The 18,800-nt window shown below is 41.0% G+C and overlaps 1 protein-coding gene across 2 annotated transcripts; it reads right to left on the bottom strand.

Annotated features, from left to right (window-relative positions):
• Positions 1–2: 2 nt before the first annotated feature.
• Positions 3–16,755, bottom strand: tmc6b (transmembrane channel-like 6b). 2 transcript variants are annotated; one of them, XM_049571716.1, is made up of 21 exons: positions 16,613–16,755; positions 11,815–11,994; positions 10,928–11,058; positions 9,241–9,408; positions 7,945–8,109; positions 7,736–7,844; positions 7,557–7,641; positions 6,018–6,275; positions 4,977–5,179; positions 4,707–4,851; positions 4,372–4,527; positions 3,735–3,913; positions 3,550–3,640; positions 3,321–3,418; positions 3,120–3,215; positions 2,954–3,029; positions 2,330–2,463; positions 1,535–1,711; positions 969–1,047; positions 727–813; positions 3–626 (listed from the first exon to the last, which is right to left on the bottom strand). In XM_049571716.1, exons 2-21 carry the CDS (start codon positions 11,868–11,870, stop codon positions 612–614), a joined length of 2,508 nt encoding a protein of 835 aa, XP_049427673.1. In that variant the 5' UTR covers positions 11,871–11,994; positions 16,613–16,755; the 3' UTR covers positions 3–611. The 2 variants fall into 2 exon arrangements, with proteins under 2 accessions (XP_049427673.1, XP_049427674.1); XM_049571717.1 differs by having other exon boundaries at positions 11,815–11,990; positions 16,613–16,724.
• Positions 16,756–18,800: the final 2,045 nt, after the last annotated feature.

Raw genomic sequence — 18,800 nt, 5'->3', positions numbered from 1 at the left:
GATATGATAAAAACATAATTTAATCACTACACTTTGACAATACAGTGGCAGTTATCACCCTAAAAGGAGCGACTCAGAAAACAAAATGGAGTCATTCCCAGCATCATCATACTCACACCCACAACATCCAAAGTTCACCTACAACAAACATCCTGATAAAATTATTTAAAAAAAAATTTAAATATTAAAAAAAAAAAACATTGTAGACTATTAACAGTTTTTGCACCAGACATAATAAAAACTATTTGTTCACAGTTGATATGAAAGTGCTTTTACAAGAGATGACTGAAATCTATGTGAGCTGATTAACATCAGCTTTTACATTTCTCAGATCGTATGGTCTGTTTGTACCTTTTGACTTCAGGCATTTCGTCCATAAGCAGCGCTGAGTAAAGCAGACAGCTTTGTGTTACCTGATATTTCCACTTGGTTTGTTTTGCCTCTCTACAAATGCTCCGTTATTAAAATCCTGGCCAAATTTAAAATGTCTAACACATTTGAATCTGGTCATATATACAGTTGTCCTTCCCTGTGATTATTCCAGTTATGTTCACCCTGGTTTAGGATTTCTCCAGACCTCAGTGCTCAGAGAACTGAGCAGGCGTTGGATCTCAACAGCTGGAGTCCTAGGGTAAAAAACAGAGGTAAGAAGAGGCCAGGTTAAAGAGACTGTTAAACCTTTAGACAAAACGGCCACTGCAAAGCACCGGAGCAGCAAAGACCGACCTGACTGGTGAGTCTTCGAGCGGGGGTTCGTTTTCGCTCGTGGATAGACTGCAGGCGAGTGATTACAAACTTCTTATCTTCTCCCTCCTGAGCAGAGAAGAAGGTGAACCAGATTCATCAAAAGGCAAGAAATATTAACACAGGAAAACATTCTTTTCATTTTCAGCTTTACCATATTTTTTTTCTTTACAGTTACACAGAGAAGTAGAGCGGTATATATGTATATGTCGGCCATGTCTTACATTTTCTATCTGCTCTTGTAGTAAAGTGATGATCTTCCTTTGCCCGTCGACCACCTGACTGTGAAAGTAGATGATAATCCTGATGGAAAGAAATGACAGAGTGCATCAGATCAATACGACCAACACTTGACTAGATAACACTGATCTTATTAATAATTCAGTACGGTAGGTTAATGCTTTATGAGATACAGTGCATCCTGACTCTTTAATCTATCTCAACACTGGACCACCCTGCTGCAGCTGTTTATGTGTGTGTGGTGTGTTAGAGGTATTATAGTTTTGTATTTTTCATTAGTTTTTCAATTTAATTTTGTTTTTAATCTTTAAAAAAAATCAGTTTAGTTGCAGTTAATTTCCAGTGTGTTTGCTCGACTCAGTTTAGTCTTCATCTTTTAAAAATGTTTAGTTTTAGTGTAGTTTTTATTAGTTTCAGTATTAGTTTTTTCTTTTTTTTAAAATTATAACAGGGGTAGTTGACAGAATAGATACAATACAAGCAACACTTTCAGTCATGCCGACTGGTTTTAGTTTAGTTTTAGTTAACTTATAATAACTTTGGTACTCACAGGAAGATGCCTGCTCCCACAAACAAGAAGAAAGGGTTTTCCACCAGGTAGGAGTGAGCCCTGGCCAGCACGGACAAGTTGGGATTATCTTTTTCCAGTTCTTCCACCCACCGCTTCCCCGCCTGGGACATCTTTTTGAGCTCTTGGAACGGACCACAAGATGGAGAGGGCGTGATGCTGAGGACAGGATGTTGAGAGGACAGATGTTGAGACAGTGTGTTGGTCAGGACTCTTTGTTTCTTTGACCTTTCTCTGAGGTGAATTTCGTCATGGCCGTGGTTGGCAGGTGTGTAGTAAAATCAAATAACAGGACAGCTCAGACATAGCTTGTGATGAAGAGCGTGAAGCCTGAAATGTCACCTAAGTGGTAATTTGATTACATATGTGTTCATGGAAGAATAGTCTCGAGTGCAAAATCTGTTTTTCACCTGGTGGTCATCGTGCATGGATGTGTGTGCTTTTGTATACCCTTCTGAATCCATAGCAACAACACCTCTGCTATGTTACCAGTTAACTCTCACTTGTTAAACAGATATGAAAATGGGTTAAAATGACTACAAACAATCTCTAAAAATGAATGATGATTTGAGCACAATCTTTTTTTAAACATAGCTGGAAACCTCCATGTGTATCCTTAACATTTACATTGGTAAACTATTTGGTCTTATTAATTTGGACATCCGTGTGTATCCTTACAGTTTCCAAATTTCAATGAGAAAGCGATCATTTTTGATTGGGAAGAGTCAACAGCACAAAAATGTTTCTTTGTGTGTGTGTGTGTGTGTGTGTGTGTACCTCCACATGGTGTATGTGACACACACAGAGGCACCAAGGAAAGAGGGGAAGCAGAGGAGAGTGATGAAGATGGTGGTCATCTGGCTGACTCGGTATGGCCTTCTGGGTGCCTGACAGTTCATCATCACGCTGCTCTGTGTGGAGAGAAAACACAGTCCAAGGTCAAGGGTCACAACCTCTGACTAAATTAGGGGTCCACTGACATTCTGATCTGGCTGCGATCCTACGTTTCCAAGGTCACTGATTAATTGTCATGCTCAAGAAATAAAGTAAAAATGGCAAAATCAGAAAGAATTTAGCAGACATGACAGCTGTTGTTACGTAAAATCAGAATATACATATTGTACAATGTATACAACACATACGTTTACAGACAGTCTGCAGGGACATAAACAGATCCAGGGTCAAAAGGTGACAAGACTCTGAAGCTGTCTAATATGCTGGGAGTTTCTGAAGGCACACCACTACAGAGGCTAATTTAAACTACAATACTCAAAAAGAACAGGGGAAATTAAAGGATTTATTCTTATAAAACTGACTGTCCGAACATCTTATTATTAGTAGTATTATTTTAGTTAAGCCATTATCTTAAGCATTTCAATTTCAGTGTTTCCATTGAAGTACCTTTTTAATGTAGAAGAGCAGCAGGAGTTTGAGAATCTGCACTGCAGGCAGCAGAGGAGTGAAGAGGACACCCATCCTGATAAACACAAAGTTCATCGTCATCACACAGAAACTATTTGACCTCACTGAACATAACTGTGTGTACATCTTAACAGTGAGTTGGTACCAGGCCAATGTCTGTCCATAGATGAGCTCAAGGACGTTCCTGGCGATATCAAACACTGGTTTCCTCCTTCTCTTCAGCACCTTCTCAGAGAACAACCTGCAGACAACAGGAGGAAGTGAGTTTATGAGCTCTTGTGTTTTAAGTGAGACCGAATTGTAAAAGTTAATTCAAGCTCTGCTATAAAACGAAAGCGAATATAACCTCCAAAGAAACTCTCCAAACAAGGTGTCCAATAGAGTGAATATGAAGTCCATAAGCAGGAAACGATAAAGCTCCTGGCCAACAAAACTCTCCCAGCACTGGAGACAATGTTTGGTAAAAACAGAGCAGAGTCAGCCATTAAAGAAAAATCTCTGAGCAACACAAACTTAAATAATCAAGATTACTAATACTCCTTTATACAGTTGTGATAAAAAAAGTGTTGTGTTACCTTCAGTTTAATACTTTTAGGGTCAGCAGCCACTCGACCCAGCCAGTGGTAGCACAGGACTCCAAGAACGCTTACTTTTAACATCAAGTTTCTAGAAACGCAGACAGCAAACATGTTACCAACCCAAACCATCAGTTCTGCATTTTCTTTTACTCTGAACTTGCATCATGCAGTTCTGCTCATACCTGCTGATGGCGGCATATGTGCGCACAGAAGGTGAGTCATAGTCCTCCATCCAGGCTGCGAGGTTGAACAGGCCGGGCAGCAGCAGGTTGATGAGGGAGACCACCACTGGGAGGGCCAGCAGGCTGGCTTCATGCGACAGTGGGTTTTTGATGACTCTGCGAGAACTTGCTTGGAGGTTCTGTTGGGGGGGAGGGGGAGAACAAGGAGGTAGATGAGCTCTTTAATTTTACTGTTGGTTGTTCTGTCATCTTCCAGCTGTCATAAAAGCCTGTTTCACCAACTGTTTTGTTGACAACTAGCAGCACAGCTGTGAGCCAGCATGTCTTTTTTTGTACTACCACTAGGGGGCACCAGCAAGTTTAAATGTAGGGGTTTAAACCCAAGACAGTAGAAACAGAGATGTTTATATAAAGCAACCATGCAGCTGATCAGCAGTTTGTTTGACATACAGAAACATTGTTGATTTGCTTGGATGACAGTCTTACAGAAAGAATGGTGGCCAGAAGAGGCATACTGTATGTATGAATGGCTAATTTAATAAACATAAAGACCAAAGACTGTGTAACAAAGAAAAACAAATAAAGCCTGAGTATTCATTAATTAAAATTCAGATCCTTAAGAAACCACGCGCCTCACCTGATGCATGTATTCAGAGAAGTAGTAAATACCGAACACACAGGCAGTGGTGCTTGCTATGCAGATAGCCCATGCCAGACCATGAACCATCAGTCTCCCAAACTTCTGACACAATGTTTTCTTGACATGTTTATGATTCACCTCTGCTAGCAGCTCCTGTGGAGGGTGGAGGCAGGACAGAGAGTGAGTGACAGATGAGGAATATTGCGAGAGAAGGTAAAGAATGTATTAGATCATCACATTCCTGTCTGCCAATTATGTGACAGAGGAGGAGGTAAAGAGAGGAAGGATGTGTGTGTGTGTGTGTGTGTGTGTGCGTGTGTGTTTACATGTACCTTGAGCTGGGTGCAGATATTCTCAGACATGAGTCTGACAGAAGTTTTCTTAATGACCTTGAAGTCCCAGGAGCAGAAGACCTTCATGGCCAAGATACTGTGAGATTTGTCGATTCGGAAGCTCTGACCAAACGACTTTGACATGCTGTTGGGAAATTGCACATTAACATGCTCCATGAAATATTATTACACTTATTATGAGTTATTTTAGTACAGTTTGTGTTTAGATGTGCATTTTTAACTAACAAAAAGCATACAAAATCAATGTACCTGTATACAAGAATGATACATGTGATGAAGAAAGCCACTCCTATGGTGAAGAAGTATGCAAGCGGCATGTTATACAACACACAGTCCAGGCTGGCTCCTTTGGGCAAAGAGGCATTCTGCCTGTCATCAGTATCCCTGCAGCTTCCACCCAGTGTATAGTTGGAGTAGTATCCATAGTACATCACTGTGTCTGAGAAATAGCCCTGAGAAAAAAGGAGACAGAGAGACATTTAAGCAAAAACTTAAAGTTGCCTTAAAGTAGCTTTTTTAAATATTTGGTTTGGGTTAAAAGTATTTTTTCAAAAAATTTAAAAAAAAATCCAGACTCTGTGATTATACATATATTTTCAGTAGGGTTGGATGATGCGGACAAAATCCAATATCACAATACTTTTAACCAAATACCTAATCAGGCAAGTTTAGAAAATTACATCACTTCACTGTATTGCATCTGTTAAAGCCAGGAAAGGACACTTACAATATGCTATCCAGAATCTAAAACAATATCTAGTCTCATATTACAATATCAATAGAATATTTAAACATTGTCAAGCGATAATTTTTAGTATAAGAAGTTTGACTGCAGGGCACAAGTTGACTCCTACTTCACTAAAAGGTCCATTATCTGTGAGAGTGCACTACGGGTTTCAGATTTCCACATCACACTTATTGCATATTTAACCATAATTGGTTTCCAGACTAGTTGTGATGTCACAAAATCCTGTTTGTGCATACACAGCTTAAACTGAGATTTAAGGTGATCACAGAGAAACTTCCCCTCAGCAATGAATGTGAAAACATCTAGTGTCAAAATTCAGCGAACCTCAAACATTCAAGTGACATAACAATGAGCAAAACTATAAGCTGTTGTAGTGGAGGAGCACTTTATTTCCAGCTCTTTAAAAATGGCTTTGTTATCATACAGTTTTAAAGCTTCTGAACACATAAAGGATGTGGTGAATGGCTTTTTTTTTTTCCAACTAAGGTGTCATAGGATGTGAGAGGTGTCACAATAATATGACACCACAGCACACAGCTCACCGCTCCAGTGAGGAGCTCCAGTCCAGTGAAGGAGCTTCTCCCTGCAGACAGCACTGGAGGGTGCACCGCCTGAGGCAGCACCAAGAAGGCACCAGTCACCAGGAACAGGAAGAGGTTGAAGAAGAGTAGGGTCTTAAGGAACAGGAAGTATGAGAGGACACCACTGCCGAAACGCCCGCCCACTCTCTTGAGCGCAACTTGCCACAGCTGGAGGGAGTGAAGGAAGGACAGCCAGCTGTACCAACTCTGTCTTATACCCTGGGGAGAGAAAGTGTGGGAGAAGAGGGGGAGAGAAAATCACTGTAATCTCTACATCAACAACCCCTCATTTTCATACTGCATTATGTGTTATTAAGAAAAAATAAATAGTGACACTGAAACGTATCCATGCTCCACTAAAAATGACTCACAATGCAGCAGTACATTTCCAGACAAAGCGTACACACATTTGTCGTTTTGCTTTGGTGGATCTGAAATCTGTGACTCACCCTCACAGCCATAAATGCTTGGGTAACAGACCGATTACACTGCCTTGATAAAAACACCTACATGAAATGCTTGACACCCGATTTCAGTTGTAGTGAAAAAATGTCTTCCGTGCCTCCCGTTTGTTATTGAAATAACTGATATAATAATTTACACATCTTTACAAAAACTCCCAGCACACCTTAAGTATACAGTTAATCGACAATGTGTTGGAGCAGAAACAGTCATGGGGTCATTATGTCTAGACAGATGACGTGATGATCTAATATAAAGAAGGAACACAAACAGAAACTGTCTCAATGTTCCCACTGTGTACAAACAACAAAGCCAACTACCTGTCACTCAGTCACTCCAATCAGGCATAACTCAAGTCACATGGGGCACATGACTCTGTACTGTGAGTTACACTGACCTTACACTTAATACACTACTGCTTTTACCCTGCTAATGTTAGACAGGCTAAGGATATATCTATTCCATTCATGGTCCAGGGTACCGCAGTGCCAAAATTACTAAAGCTCACTAAAACACCGTAGAAATCTCCAACAACACACTGTAAAAAGCAACCAGCATCTTTGTTCCTTTACTTGCAGACTGTAAGCAACATCACAACATCTACACTCTACACCTAAGTTAGATCTAATTTTCTTAACTGTTGTTAGCAAGAACTGACATTAATACTGTTGAACCACTGCGTGTGTTGTGTTTTTCATGGTGTGGAGTGTGCAAAATGGACTGCAACTCAATACCAGGACAACATCCATAATATTTAGTAGCGTACTTCAACCTCTCAAGACTTTCAATGTTCAATCTCAGCCTTTTAGGTGCTCTGAAAAAATGGAAATATTCAATCTGCTGATGAAGATTGTATGACACAAGTGAAAAGTTGCAGAGGAGCTACAAAATGGACCTTGAGATGAGGCTGATAATAAAAGGAATAACTAGAGAGACAAGTACAGTATCTAGATACCGTCAGAGGCATCAGCATCTTCTCATGGGAAGGAAAATACAGGAAGTAAAACATAGATGTTTCAAGTGGTGTAAGTGACTCACAATTATGATGTAATATTTGAGTCGACTGCAACAGGGGATCTGTTTGCCAGACAGTATGCGTTTCTCCTTTTGTAAAGCTAGCCTCCTACAGACAGAGAGACAAAGAGAGAGATTCAGACTGATATGTAAGAAACACACTGAGTCTGGAAATGAATAATAAAAACAAAGACTACATCTACCTGAGTTCATTCTTCTCTGCCACACTGAGAGGCATCGCTCTGAGCATCCTGACCCTGTCGCTTGCTGACAGGTTCTGCAGGTTGTTCACCAAACGTTCCCTCTTAGTCACTGTAACACACACAGAGGCAGTGGCACTTATGTTAAAAACTTGTCAAACACAGATGAGTTTTTATCCAAGTGTCTTATCAGTGCATATCATTCTCCTCACCCTCTGCGCCCTCTGCGTCCGTAGTGTCTGCCTCAATGCCGTAGCCTCGTATGCTCGGTCTGGCAGAGCGAGAGAAATCTCGAATGGCGGGTCTGCTTTGCCTGCGCCTCCTAAGCTGCATGGTCCTGTTGTAGTACTGAGAGATGATGGCTCCCCTGTTGCGACCTGACAGAGAAAGAGGATCAGACTGTTTAAAGATGGGCTAAGCAGCATTTACTGGCTTAAAGCTGCTGCACCAACACTGAATTTGACAATGGCTTCAGGATTTGTCATCTATACTTTCCATAAAAAAAGAAATGCAACAAAGGTCTCTGCCTAGACTCAAACCAGGGATGTTGCGTTTCATTGACCCCCACGCAACAGGGGCATGCCAAGCCTAATGTATAGTTCTTTGGCATAGGCTTGTAATTCCACCTAACTTCAAATAGGTTAATAAATGTTAGAAATAGCCTTTTAAAGAATTAAACAACAGAGATATCGCGTAAAAGAATCATCGTTTCTAAAGGAGAGTATAACATTTAGATTTAAATGACTTTGTGTGGCTCCTTTTAGAGGGCAAGTACTACAAGATGAACAGTTATCTCCTACTCCAATGTCAAACCCGCAAATATATCATGTGGCAGCGGCACAGCTTAAGAAATCAGACAACAGCTATCGAGTCATCTTCAACACCAAGCTGAGGCACCTGACCTCCCACAAGGGCTGACAGGAAGGTGGCAGAAAAAACTGCTTCCCCATGAAACTCTGCTCAGCTGAAACAGGCTGTTTTTGCCTTTCATACTGAAGCTAATCATGTGCAGCATGCAAACACAGTACCTTACTTTGATGGTATGACACAGTAAGGCACAAGAGCAAATGCCAGTGTGCATAGAGTGTTTCCTGTGTGGTGAAACTTTGTGACACCCAAATGTACATATTTGAGAAGTACACTTAAGAGCCTTGTTCTAGACAGCTACACATTTTTACTGGGCGTTGTATGGATTTCAACATATCAAGGGAGGTAAATGTTCTCTCAACCAGCAGAGGAGTTTAAGATTTTAAGTGGTGTTAAAATATTACAATAACAAAACTGTTCGGTCCTACAGCACACTCAAGGCTGTGCCCCTGCTACTGAGTCAAGCAGTTATCTGAGAGGAATATTGTGACCACAAATTATGACTACTTTGTTTTTGTCAATTAGCAGCTTTCATCCTTATGGCCTGTAACGCCAGAACAGTTCACGCTCCAATTAAATCATGCAAACAAATCCTTTTATCACTTGTTTCATTATTTTCACTGGGCTTCTACAGGACTCACCGATCGTGCGACTGGGCATGGAGGACAGGATCTTCATGGTTGCAGAGGACCAGCGTTCACCTATGAGGGGGTCTACCGGTCTTTCACCATCCTCCAATTCCATGTCCCTTTGCACGTTCCTCCTTCCTTTAAACTCATGTCCAGGGCTGGACAGGTAGCCAACACTGTCTGTGGAAATAAAAGGAAAAAACAAATTAAAAGTACTGCTGCTGCTGGCACAATTAAATATGGTGAAATTTTAACCTTAATATCTATTATGTGAGAATTTTGCAGATAAACAGAAGAAGTGACGGTTGTAATATGGACATGATGACAAAACAAAAAAATTACAAAGACGTATTCAATGGTTATTCAACCAAGTTAAAGAAGTTCATACAGTGTAGCAATTAATTATCTGTAGCTTTAAAGCTACGGTTGGTTATTTTATTGGTCAATAAAAATTTGCTGAAACTGTCCCTACATCCACACAATAGTACATGAGACAGTATGTGAAATAAATTATGTTCCTCCTCCTCACAGTGCTTCTGATGGCATTTGCTAGAGTCTACAGCAGCTGGAGGAAAACGACCAATCAGAATCGAGAAGTCTAACAGCTGTCAATCATGTCCATCACGACATGTGAATTGCAAACAAACTATCAAGCTACGCAGCACTGATCAAATATGAAACCAGATTCTGTTACTGCATTGCCTATTTCTCACCTCAAATGTTTTCAGAAACATATTTTAGCGTACTGTTTAACTGTAATACAAGATCATTGTTACCCACTGGCTGCCATATTGTTTCCTGTGTAAAAACAGCCAAGCTTGCATTACGCCAGACACCACTGAGAGTGTTTATTGATGTGGTGCATTCTGGTAGTTGTAGGTTTTCTATCTCTTGAGCAAATGCCACAGCCCTTTTCCTTTGTTTTCTCTTGTCATGTGGCACCAATTACAAAAGTATTTGTGTCTTTCGACTGCCGAAACAGCCCAGTTTTATAGAAAGACCACCGTTTCAGCAGTGAAATACTTAATACTTAAACAAATATTACATGTACTGTATCACCCCAACTTCACACTAACCTAAACCCTAAAATTAAGTCTATATGTATATAGTGCACTATATAGCTGTAAAATGAGAAAGTTAGGTCTGGTCGATGGGCGATGCTTAATTTTGGCTCAACTGCTTTCAACATGGTGACGTGTCATGATCTCATTTTACAGCTCAACAACAGACTTAAATGTGTTCCTAAAAAACAACTGAGCTGAGAAATTAGCAGTGCAGTAACAGAATCTTGATTCATATTTGATCAGTGTTGCCTAGTTTGACAGTTTAATCACAGTTCATCAGCATAATTGACAGTTGTGTTAGAGACTCCTCGGCTCTGATTGGTTGCTTTCATTCGAGTGCAGGGGATTCTAGGAAATGCCATCAGAAGCACGAAGAGGAGAAGGAGGAGGAGGAACATGATTTTTTCAAAGGTTACCTGTCTCACGTACTACAGCGTGGATATAGTGACACTTTCAGCAAATATGACAAAGCTATTTTTGTAAAGGGTACCATTGAAGCCATGTCACAATATCACTATAACCAAACTCCAGATATCTAGCCTAATTTCACAATATCAGTGTTATATTCACATAATACCAAGCTCATGTACAAAGTCATTGTCATGCTGACATGCATCTATGAGCTCTCCAAGTACCTCGATCCTCATCGTCCAGTTGTCCCTGCAGCTGCTGTAGCTCGAAGGCGTCAGACAGTCCTCCATTCTGACTCTGCTCTGCTATCAGCTGGCTGAATGAGTCATGAACACCTTCCTCATCTATCGGGCTCCTGACAGAGAGACATATGGACATGAGAACAGATACAAACATACAGGCTCAGAAACACAGCTTAGATGACAGAGTGCTTTAAGGACTGTTGGCCACTGCTGACACTGCAGATTAAAATACAATGACCTTCTGACTCGGTCACCAGTAGTCTCATGGGGGGAAACTGCAAACAAACAGCCGGGAGGAGTCTGTGAGGTCGTTCTCATTCATTTGTGGGCTGAACAGCTGAGATTGCCTTCTGTGTGACCATCTCCCTGCGCTATCTAGATGTACTGTGAGTCAAAGCCAACTGGACTGACTGTTTTGGTCGTAAAGCAAGAGGGAAACAAACAAGAAAATACAGCAGGTCCAGTTCCCTTTGACTTGGTAGTCTGACACAGATAAAGAACCACACAGTAGCCAAACAGGCCTGTAGTGTTTTCATATGGAAACTCTCACAGAGATAGACTGTATGCAAACACACACACATATTCAAACATGCTTTCAACCAAATAAATATGAGTCTTTTTTGTGAAGACAATGAACTGTAGATTAGAAGTTGGTCACATGATTTAGAAAAACATAAATGAAAGCCCTGGGACACTGTGCACAATGGCCTGCCTTCCTGTTAACTGTAACAAGGCATCAGAACACAGCTAATCCTGTCATCTTGGTTCCTTGTTTTACTCTCCCCCTCACAGCTTTCATGTAAAATAGCACTCGGTAAGCTGACAGCTTGAAAAAGAAAGACAAATAGAAGAACTGAGAAAGCACTTACTCCAGTCCAGCCTCCATGAGTGGGTGGTTCAGGTCAAAGTTAACATTTCGAGCCATTCTTCTTCTCTGACGGTCTAGCTCTGTCCGGCCGTCGGTCTCTTTGTCGACCAATCGCAGAGGGATCACACCCTCACCTGCTCAGACCTGCACTCCACTCCCACCATGGTGCTTATACGTCTACCTGGGAGAGGAGGGGAAAAGGAGGGGGGAGGCGGGGCAATGGGAAGTGAGTGAATTACAGGTACGGAAAAAATGCCAGCAGATGTCTTTGGAATCTGAACGCTCTTGTCATGTTACTGCTTGCCTTGCACACATTTTAACCTGTGCAGTGATGAAACAAATGTTGACTGTACATATGACAACCGCCTGTGCCACTTCTCCCCTCAGGTCTCATTTACACTTTGTATTAAATGTTATCTGTATTTGGATCAGGATAAAAGTGTCAACAGGGTCTATACTACAATTTTTTCAAACATTGCTTTCTTAAAGATCCCATGAACCCATTGTTGCCTGCTGTCCATCAGTTTGAGAATGACAATGACTCATGGATTTAAGAGATTTGGTCATTTTGTCCAGACTCATGAAAGCTCCATTGTGGCTACTGCTTGTGATAAGAACTGTGATCAGAGTCAGATGGTGCAGTGTCACCAGTGAGATGAATATTCATGACCGGGGACAGAATGATGCATTGTCAGAGTTCACAGTCAGAGTATGTCATATGGTGGGTTTGGAGGAAGCATGCTGGTTCCTCTGTGTTAGTGTGCATTTAAAGGCCCTCGCTTCAGTCAGGAAATCTGTCCTCAGTAATGTGCAACAACTGCATATAAACATTCATCAAAGACCTGGAGAGGACATGTCCTGGTGATGTCATAAACCTTGATCACAGGAGTCATAAAAAACAAACATCAGTGAAGTTTGGGATTCAACAAAAATGGATCCAAGGATTAGTGACTAATAAAAACTCTGTTTTATTTATCCACTGAGACTGGGGATAAATAAAACACAATCGGCAACTATAAATTCAGCTTAACGACTGCTCTTTGGACATCATAAAAGGCCATAAAAAAAACAGCTGATCTGAAAATATATCCACATATCTCACAGTTAGAGGGAGATGACTCTAAACCAATGGATTACCTTTTTAAATTTCCTTTTTCGGATGAGCAATTGACTGAATATATCTTGAGATGACAATTTTTTGGAGCATTTGAGGCTTTGCAATACTGTTGATACAATGCTGGTGGCTCTCTCTTTAATATCTTGGATTTATGAGGCCACTATAGGCCATGACACAGATCAATGAGCAGGACTTTGTGTGAAAATAATAAATTTTTGCAATAACATGCCCAAAGAAAGATATTTTTCAGGTATTTGAGTAACTGCATTCGCCAAAAAACAGCCATTATTCTTTATTTGTTTTATTCATTATCAGGTTATTCATTAACTTTCCAGAAAATAACATTATTGATGATTTACTTTGTTTCCTGCTTGACTTAAAGCAGTATCCAGATATATCATAATCAATTATTTGGAGAGACAGTTAATGACAATATTGAATCATGATCCAGCAGCTGTTTGAGAGCATGCTGAAAAGTTAGCTTTGCCTGGTTTATTTATGTCAGTTATTGGATGTCCATGGGAGCAGCTTCTCTCCAAAGATGAACATCTGGGCCAACTACTAATTTCAGTTCAAAGTTCAAACAAGAAAAAATAGTTAAGGTTACATCTAGCGTCAGATCTACTTCCTGTTTACAGTACCCACAGCAGAGAGCAGCAGTAGTGCATAATAGTGACATGCCTTTGTGTGTTCCTGTGAAATGATCAGAGGGAGGAGGGTTTGCTGTGGGTGTAACACTCTGTAGTGCAAAGGAGCATTTCCCATACATCTATGTGCTAACTGCTACTCATATACTTCAGACATCCCACAAACTAATTGGGCTAAAGCTCACCATTCGACATACCCTCAGACTGCAAACAGAGGCATACAAGAGGTTGTCTCATTATGGGTAAGTCAGAACAGCAAAATTCCCCTTAAAGTCAACTTTAGCTTAACCACTACAAGCTTGGAGTTCAGTTCCCAGGCTCCTCCACCAACACCACACACACCATGCACTCATACTCACTGCAAAGAACTTAAGATAGAAGTATCCACCACATCACAGGTACAAGTAGTTGGTGGCGTTTTTTTAATGAGAGTGCCCTGCGTCATGTGAAAATGACAACATACAACATGAGCATATTCCGATCATTATGCACACATGAATGCGTGAGTATGTGACCCAGACTTGCTCTGGGTGGAGGTGATATCTTTCTGGTTCTGGTCTTCAGTGAATATGATATCAGCAGCATACATAAAGCAGGGCGCAGCTCTGAATATCAGCCAACACACTAAATGACTGCATGGTTCAAAAATGTCCCTCTACCACCATCAATGTTAATCCTTCCTTTGTGTCGGTACTTTTCGGGCCCTGTTGCAACAATCTACTGCACGCATCTGCTTTTCCCCCCTTTTCTCTCAAACATACGGTTTTCATTACCTGGAGCTTCCACGATCATGTTACACTTTCCTTAATGGTCCGTTTACTATTCCATATATTTTTTTGTTGCCTATCTCTTTTTGTATGATTTAAATTCTGTTTCAACTCTGCAGAAACAAACAATTGCTTTACGCATCACTGAATTTCTCGGGTGGCTGGTCACTCTCCAACATTGTGTGTTTAGCCTTGTAGTGACTCTTTGCTTTATTTGAATGTCTGTAGATATGAAAACTGATATTAAAGAAGTGCTCTGAGACTGTACAGCCAGGGCAGGATATTATGGGGTGGGAGTAACACCAAACCCATCCTGACAGGGGGTCAGAGTTGAGCTACACTATTGCCAAATAAAATATGCTGGGGAAAAAAAAGAAGGGGATATCAGAGCACAGATGGGTTCAATGTGAGTTTAAGTTGGGTTACACATTAATTAGAGAACACTGCTCCCTCAAACAAGGAAATAAGTACAGTGGAAGTGCACTAATGAGCAGTATAATCTAGACACAGGGAATGCATGCCTGTCCACACAGCAGGACATCACTTAAATTTGTAGACATTTTCCAGTGGATAAAACAGAGGGCACTTATCAGCAGATACGAGGGTGAGGTATAGGGGTAAAGTGAAGGGAAGGTGTAAATGAATCTGTCCACTCTGAAAGCGTTCAGCAACTGCACAGAAATCAGTTCCCAGAGTGCTGAGGAAAAAAAACAACAGAGAGAGCAGGGAGGCACAGACCTACAGTAAACATGGCAGCAGAATTACTCGTATTTCAATACCCTCATGTTAACCGTTAGGCATCACATTCTCCCTCTGGAAAAAGGGGGTATGGAGAGAATAGAGTGATTAAAAGAAGCGGACCTGTATTTCTGTATTTTAGCACAAAATAAGCAAAAGTTATAAATTATTTATGGAGCAAAGAAGATATTATAAAGGAAAACACACAAAAAGCATAGACACAGAATATTAACAAGCTACTAACAGGCATGGATAGATTACTGAACTGGCCTACTGGGCACAAGCCCAGAAGTGTCAGGGGCCCTCTGGTCTTTACCTGCAAAATATCACTCATAAAGACAAGTACCGGCCAGGCGGAGATTCAAAATTACCTCAGAGAAACATGAAACAACCACAAAGAGTCACAAAATTACCACAGAGCGACCCAAAGCAAACATCAAGATCAACAGGAAGATCCGTGACAACCACAAAAAGATGCAAAATAGCACTACAAAGAGGCTTAACAACTATTATGTCAGTGAATGTGTTTATATGGACATGGATAGCCCATGTATGATCAGGTTTTTGGACCATCCTGTTTCTGTGTTTGAGCATGTAAGCACCATATTCAGTTTATGAGAATACGCTAGCTGAAGTACTGTGAAAGAAACCACAATGTTTACAAGGAATATGAATAACCCAATATTTCTGTGCTCATGGAAACACCATATCCTAAATATGATCATAATCAAAATAACCTCATGTACAGGTTATTCATGTCCATGTAATCGCACTATGTCTTGCCTCTATGTAAAATGGCTGGTGGGGTCTTCTGCATGTCTGTGCCCAGGGGCCCATTGTCTCATAATCCACCCATGCTAAAGGAAAATGAAGGCAGAGAAAAGGAGAAAAATGTGCATGCAATTAGTAGGACTTTGCACAGTCAGTCGTGCATGTACATACACAACTACACAGCTGTTGCACTCTGGGACCTATAATACTGCATGTCTCTCCGCCTTCATTCAGTAAAAAAAGACACAAAATTATAGGTTCGAAGTTGGCAACATGACAGACACTGGAAACCCCTGTGTTATAAGACAAATGTGGCAAAAAACTATCGATGCTCATATTCCTCAAGTTTCTACACATGAGGAAGCACAAGAAAAAGAGATGTACCACAACAAGCTGCCCTGCTGTTGCTCAATAGACGAGAAAAGCTCATTCACCCGAGACTGGGAATCTGTAATTACTTCAGCGGGCTTTTCTGCTGAACAAGCTCACATCTCAAAGCGACACAGGGCAAAGTTACAAAGTTTGTCCCTTATATAAACTCCTTTTGTGTTGTTGTCTGTTGTCGACTAGCTTAAATGTTGACTAGTGACGACCAACGGTTGGCTGCGAGCTTGTCAACCTGTCAATGAGTTTCATTAAGCTGACTTAAGTTTAGATCTGAGGTGACGACAAATCTTCGGTTTAAATTCAGAAGTAGCTACATGAAGCGAAATAACAGCTTAAAACTTTGACAAAGTCTGGCCAAAGTTGTTCACTCACCCGTTCAGTAACTCGACAAACCCGTTTGAGTCTCTGCTCGCCAGTATGTCAGTCAAAATAGTCCACACGCGCAACCGGACAGCCGGGGAGAAACCATTTTCGCGGAGGGATGTGAGGTATCAACTTTTTCAACTAGGAACTTTAAAACCGAGAGCTAAATGTATAGTTACTGCGTCAAACTCTGTCTTAGTCCCCAATACACCCATAAATTCAACACAGTCACCGGCTTGTGATGACGAGGTAACGTGAACATCCCCCCTCAAATTTGCCAGACTTGGTTCAGTCCTATTCAGACTTGAAATCCCTCGCCGGTGTTTGTCTGCTGAAACAATGCCCAAGTACACAAAGACAGTCTAACTTGAATCTATCGAGGCGGACAGTGTTTTAATTAATTGAGTTCCACGTCAGACGACCTACAAATGGTTAACTAGAAGTGGAGTCATTCCTTAGCACATCTGATAAGTATATATGGTAAAGCCAAAATAGGTAATACAAACAGTAGAGCTTCTACCACCTACCACTATTGCGTGGCTACAAAGTGTCCTCCGGCCTTTCCTCCTGACTCACCTGACCACACCTAGACTGTTTCTAAAAAAAAACAAAAAAAAAAACAACAACACATTGTTTGCTAAGTGGCCTGCCTCATCTTACAAATTACCTTTAACCCATCGCCAAGTAAAAAGCTACAACTAAATGGGTTAACCACAGCAACATTTTGCCAAAGTAAGAGAAGCACAAGTGCAAACTAGAGAATGCAATTTCTGAAGAAATTGCGAGTGTGAATGCGAAAGCTGAATAGCTTAAGCCAGGCATGTCCAAAGTCTGGCCCAGGGCCAATTTTAATCATAACATATGTGGTCCTTTACACAATAATGGTTAATCGAGCAAGATCACTTGGCATTTTTACCCTTCACCTCACAATGTCAGGACTATCATACACTACGTTGTAGACAGGCATCAAGTAGTAATAGCTCAGTAAAAGATGAAAATGGTTGCATTTATCTCACTTTAAAAAAACAAACAAAAAAAACAACTTTTGATGCAAGAATCAGTTGGCCCCCAGGTGTTTTCACGTTGTTTTATCTGGCCCCCATTCAAAAACGTTTGGACACCCCTGGCTTACGCTACACTGTAATGCTCGCTTGAAGCGTTGAATAATGCAATGCATGTATGAATGATGAGGAATATTTGAAGGTGTTATGAAAAGCTTACGCTACACTGCAGTGCTGGCTGTAATGTGTAAGAAGGTAGGAATAGACAGAAAGCTGGGAATGAGCTTAATTACTCTGAATATTATTGAAACATAGAATGGTACCAATACTGTTGAATATTTCAAGGTACTTGAAAATCTGACACTACACTGCAATGCTGGTTTTAATGTGTATGAATGTCAATGAATAGTTGAATGAGACCAAGACTGCTGAATATTTCAAGGCTGCTTGAAAAGCTGACGCTACACTGAAATGCTTGCTTTAATGTCTAAGATGGAGGTGAAGTAGTAGGAATAGTCAGAAAAGTGGTAAGGGGTTTAATTTGTATGAAGTCATGCTGTGTATTACATGTGCTACCATTACTGAGCAGTATGTGTGTATAATATCACAGTACATTACGATAGGCTATGTATTTGACAGTCACAATCACAAAAGTAGCAACAGTAGTATTATTAATAAAGACTGTAGTAGCATGTGATAGATGGAAAACACTGATACTGTGTAGATGTTCTTTAAAATGGAGATTCTGCCCCTGTCATGTCTGCATTTAAGATTTAGACACGTACACACTGACATGTTTCTGAGTTTGTGTGTCAGCAGCTGTCAGGTGCACCTGGCAGACCACAGAGAGACAGGTACACAAACACATAGAGGAGAGCTCTTTTAGTGGAAAATTAAAAGTAACCAGTGGTGGAATAAGTATTCAGATCTTTCACTTAGGGGCGGCACGGTGATGTGGTGGTTAGCACTGTCGCCTCACAGCAAGAGAGTTGCCGGTTCGATCCCGGGTGTGGGAGCCCCACTGTGCGGAGCTTGCATGTTCTCCCAGCATGGGTTCTCTCCGGGCACTCCGGCTTCCTCCCACAGTCCAAAGACATGCAGACTAGGCTAATTGATAACTCTAAATTGCCCATAGGTGTGAATGTGAGTGTGAATGGTTGTCTGTCTCTATGTGTCAGCCCTGTGATACTCTGGCG

The sequence above is a fragment of the Epinephelus fuscoguttatus genome, linkage group LG3, assembly GCF_011397635.1.
Source record: "Epinephelus fuscoguttatus linkage group LG3, E.fuscoguttatus.final_Chr_v1".
Lineage (NCBI taxonomy): Eukaryota > Metazoa > Chordata > Actinopteri > Perciformes > Serranidae > Epinephelus > Epinephelus fuscoguttatus.
This window is presented reverse-complemented; position numbering and strand designations above follow the sequence as displayed.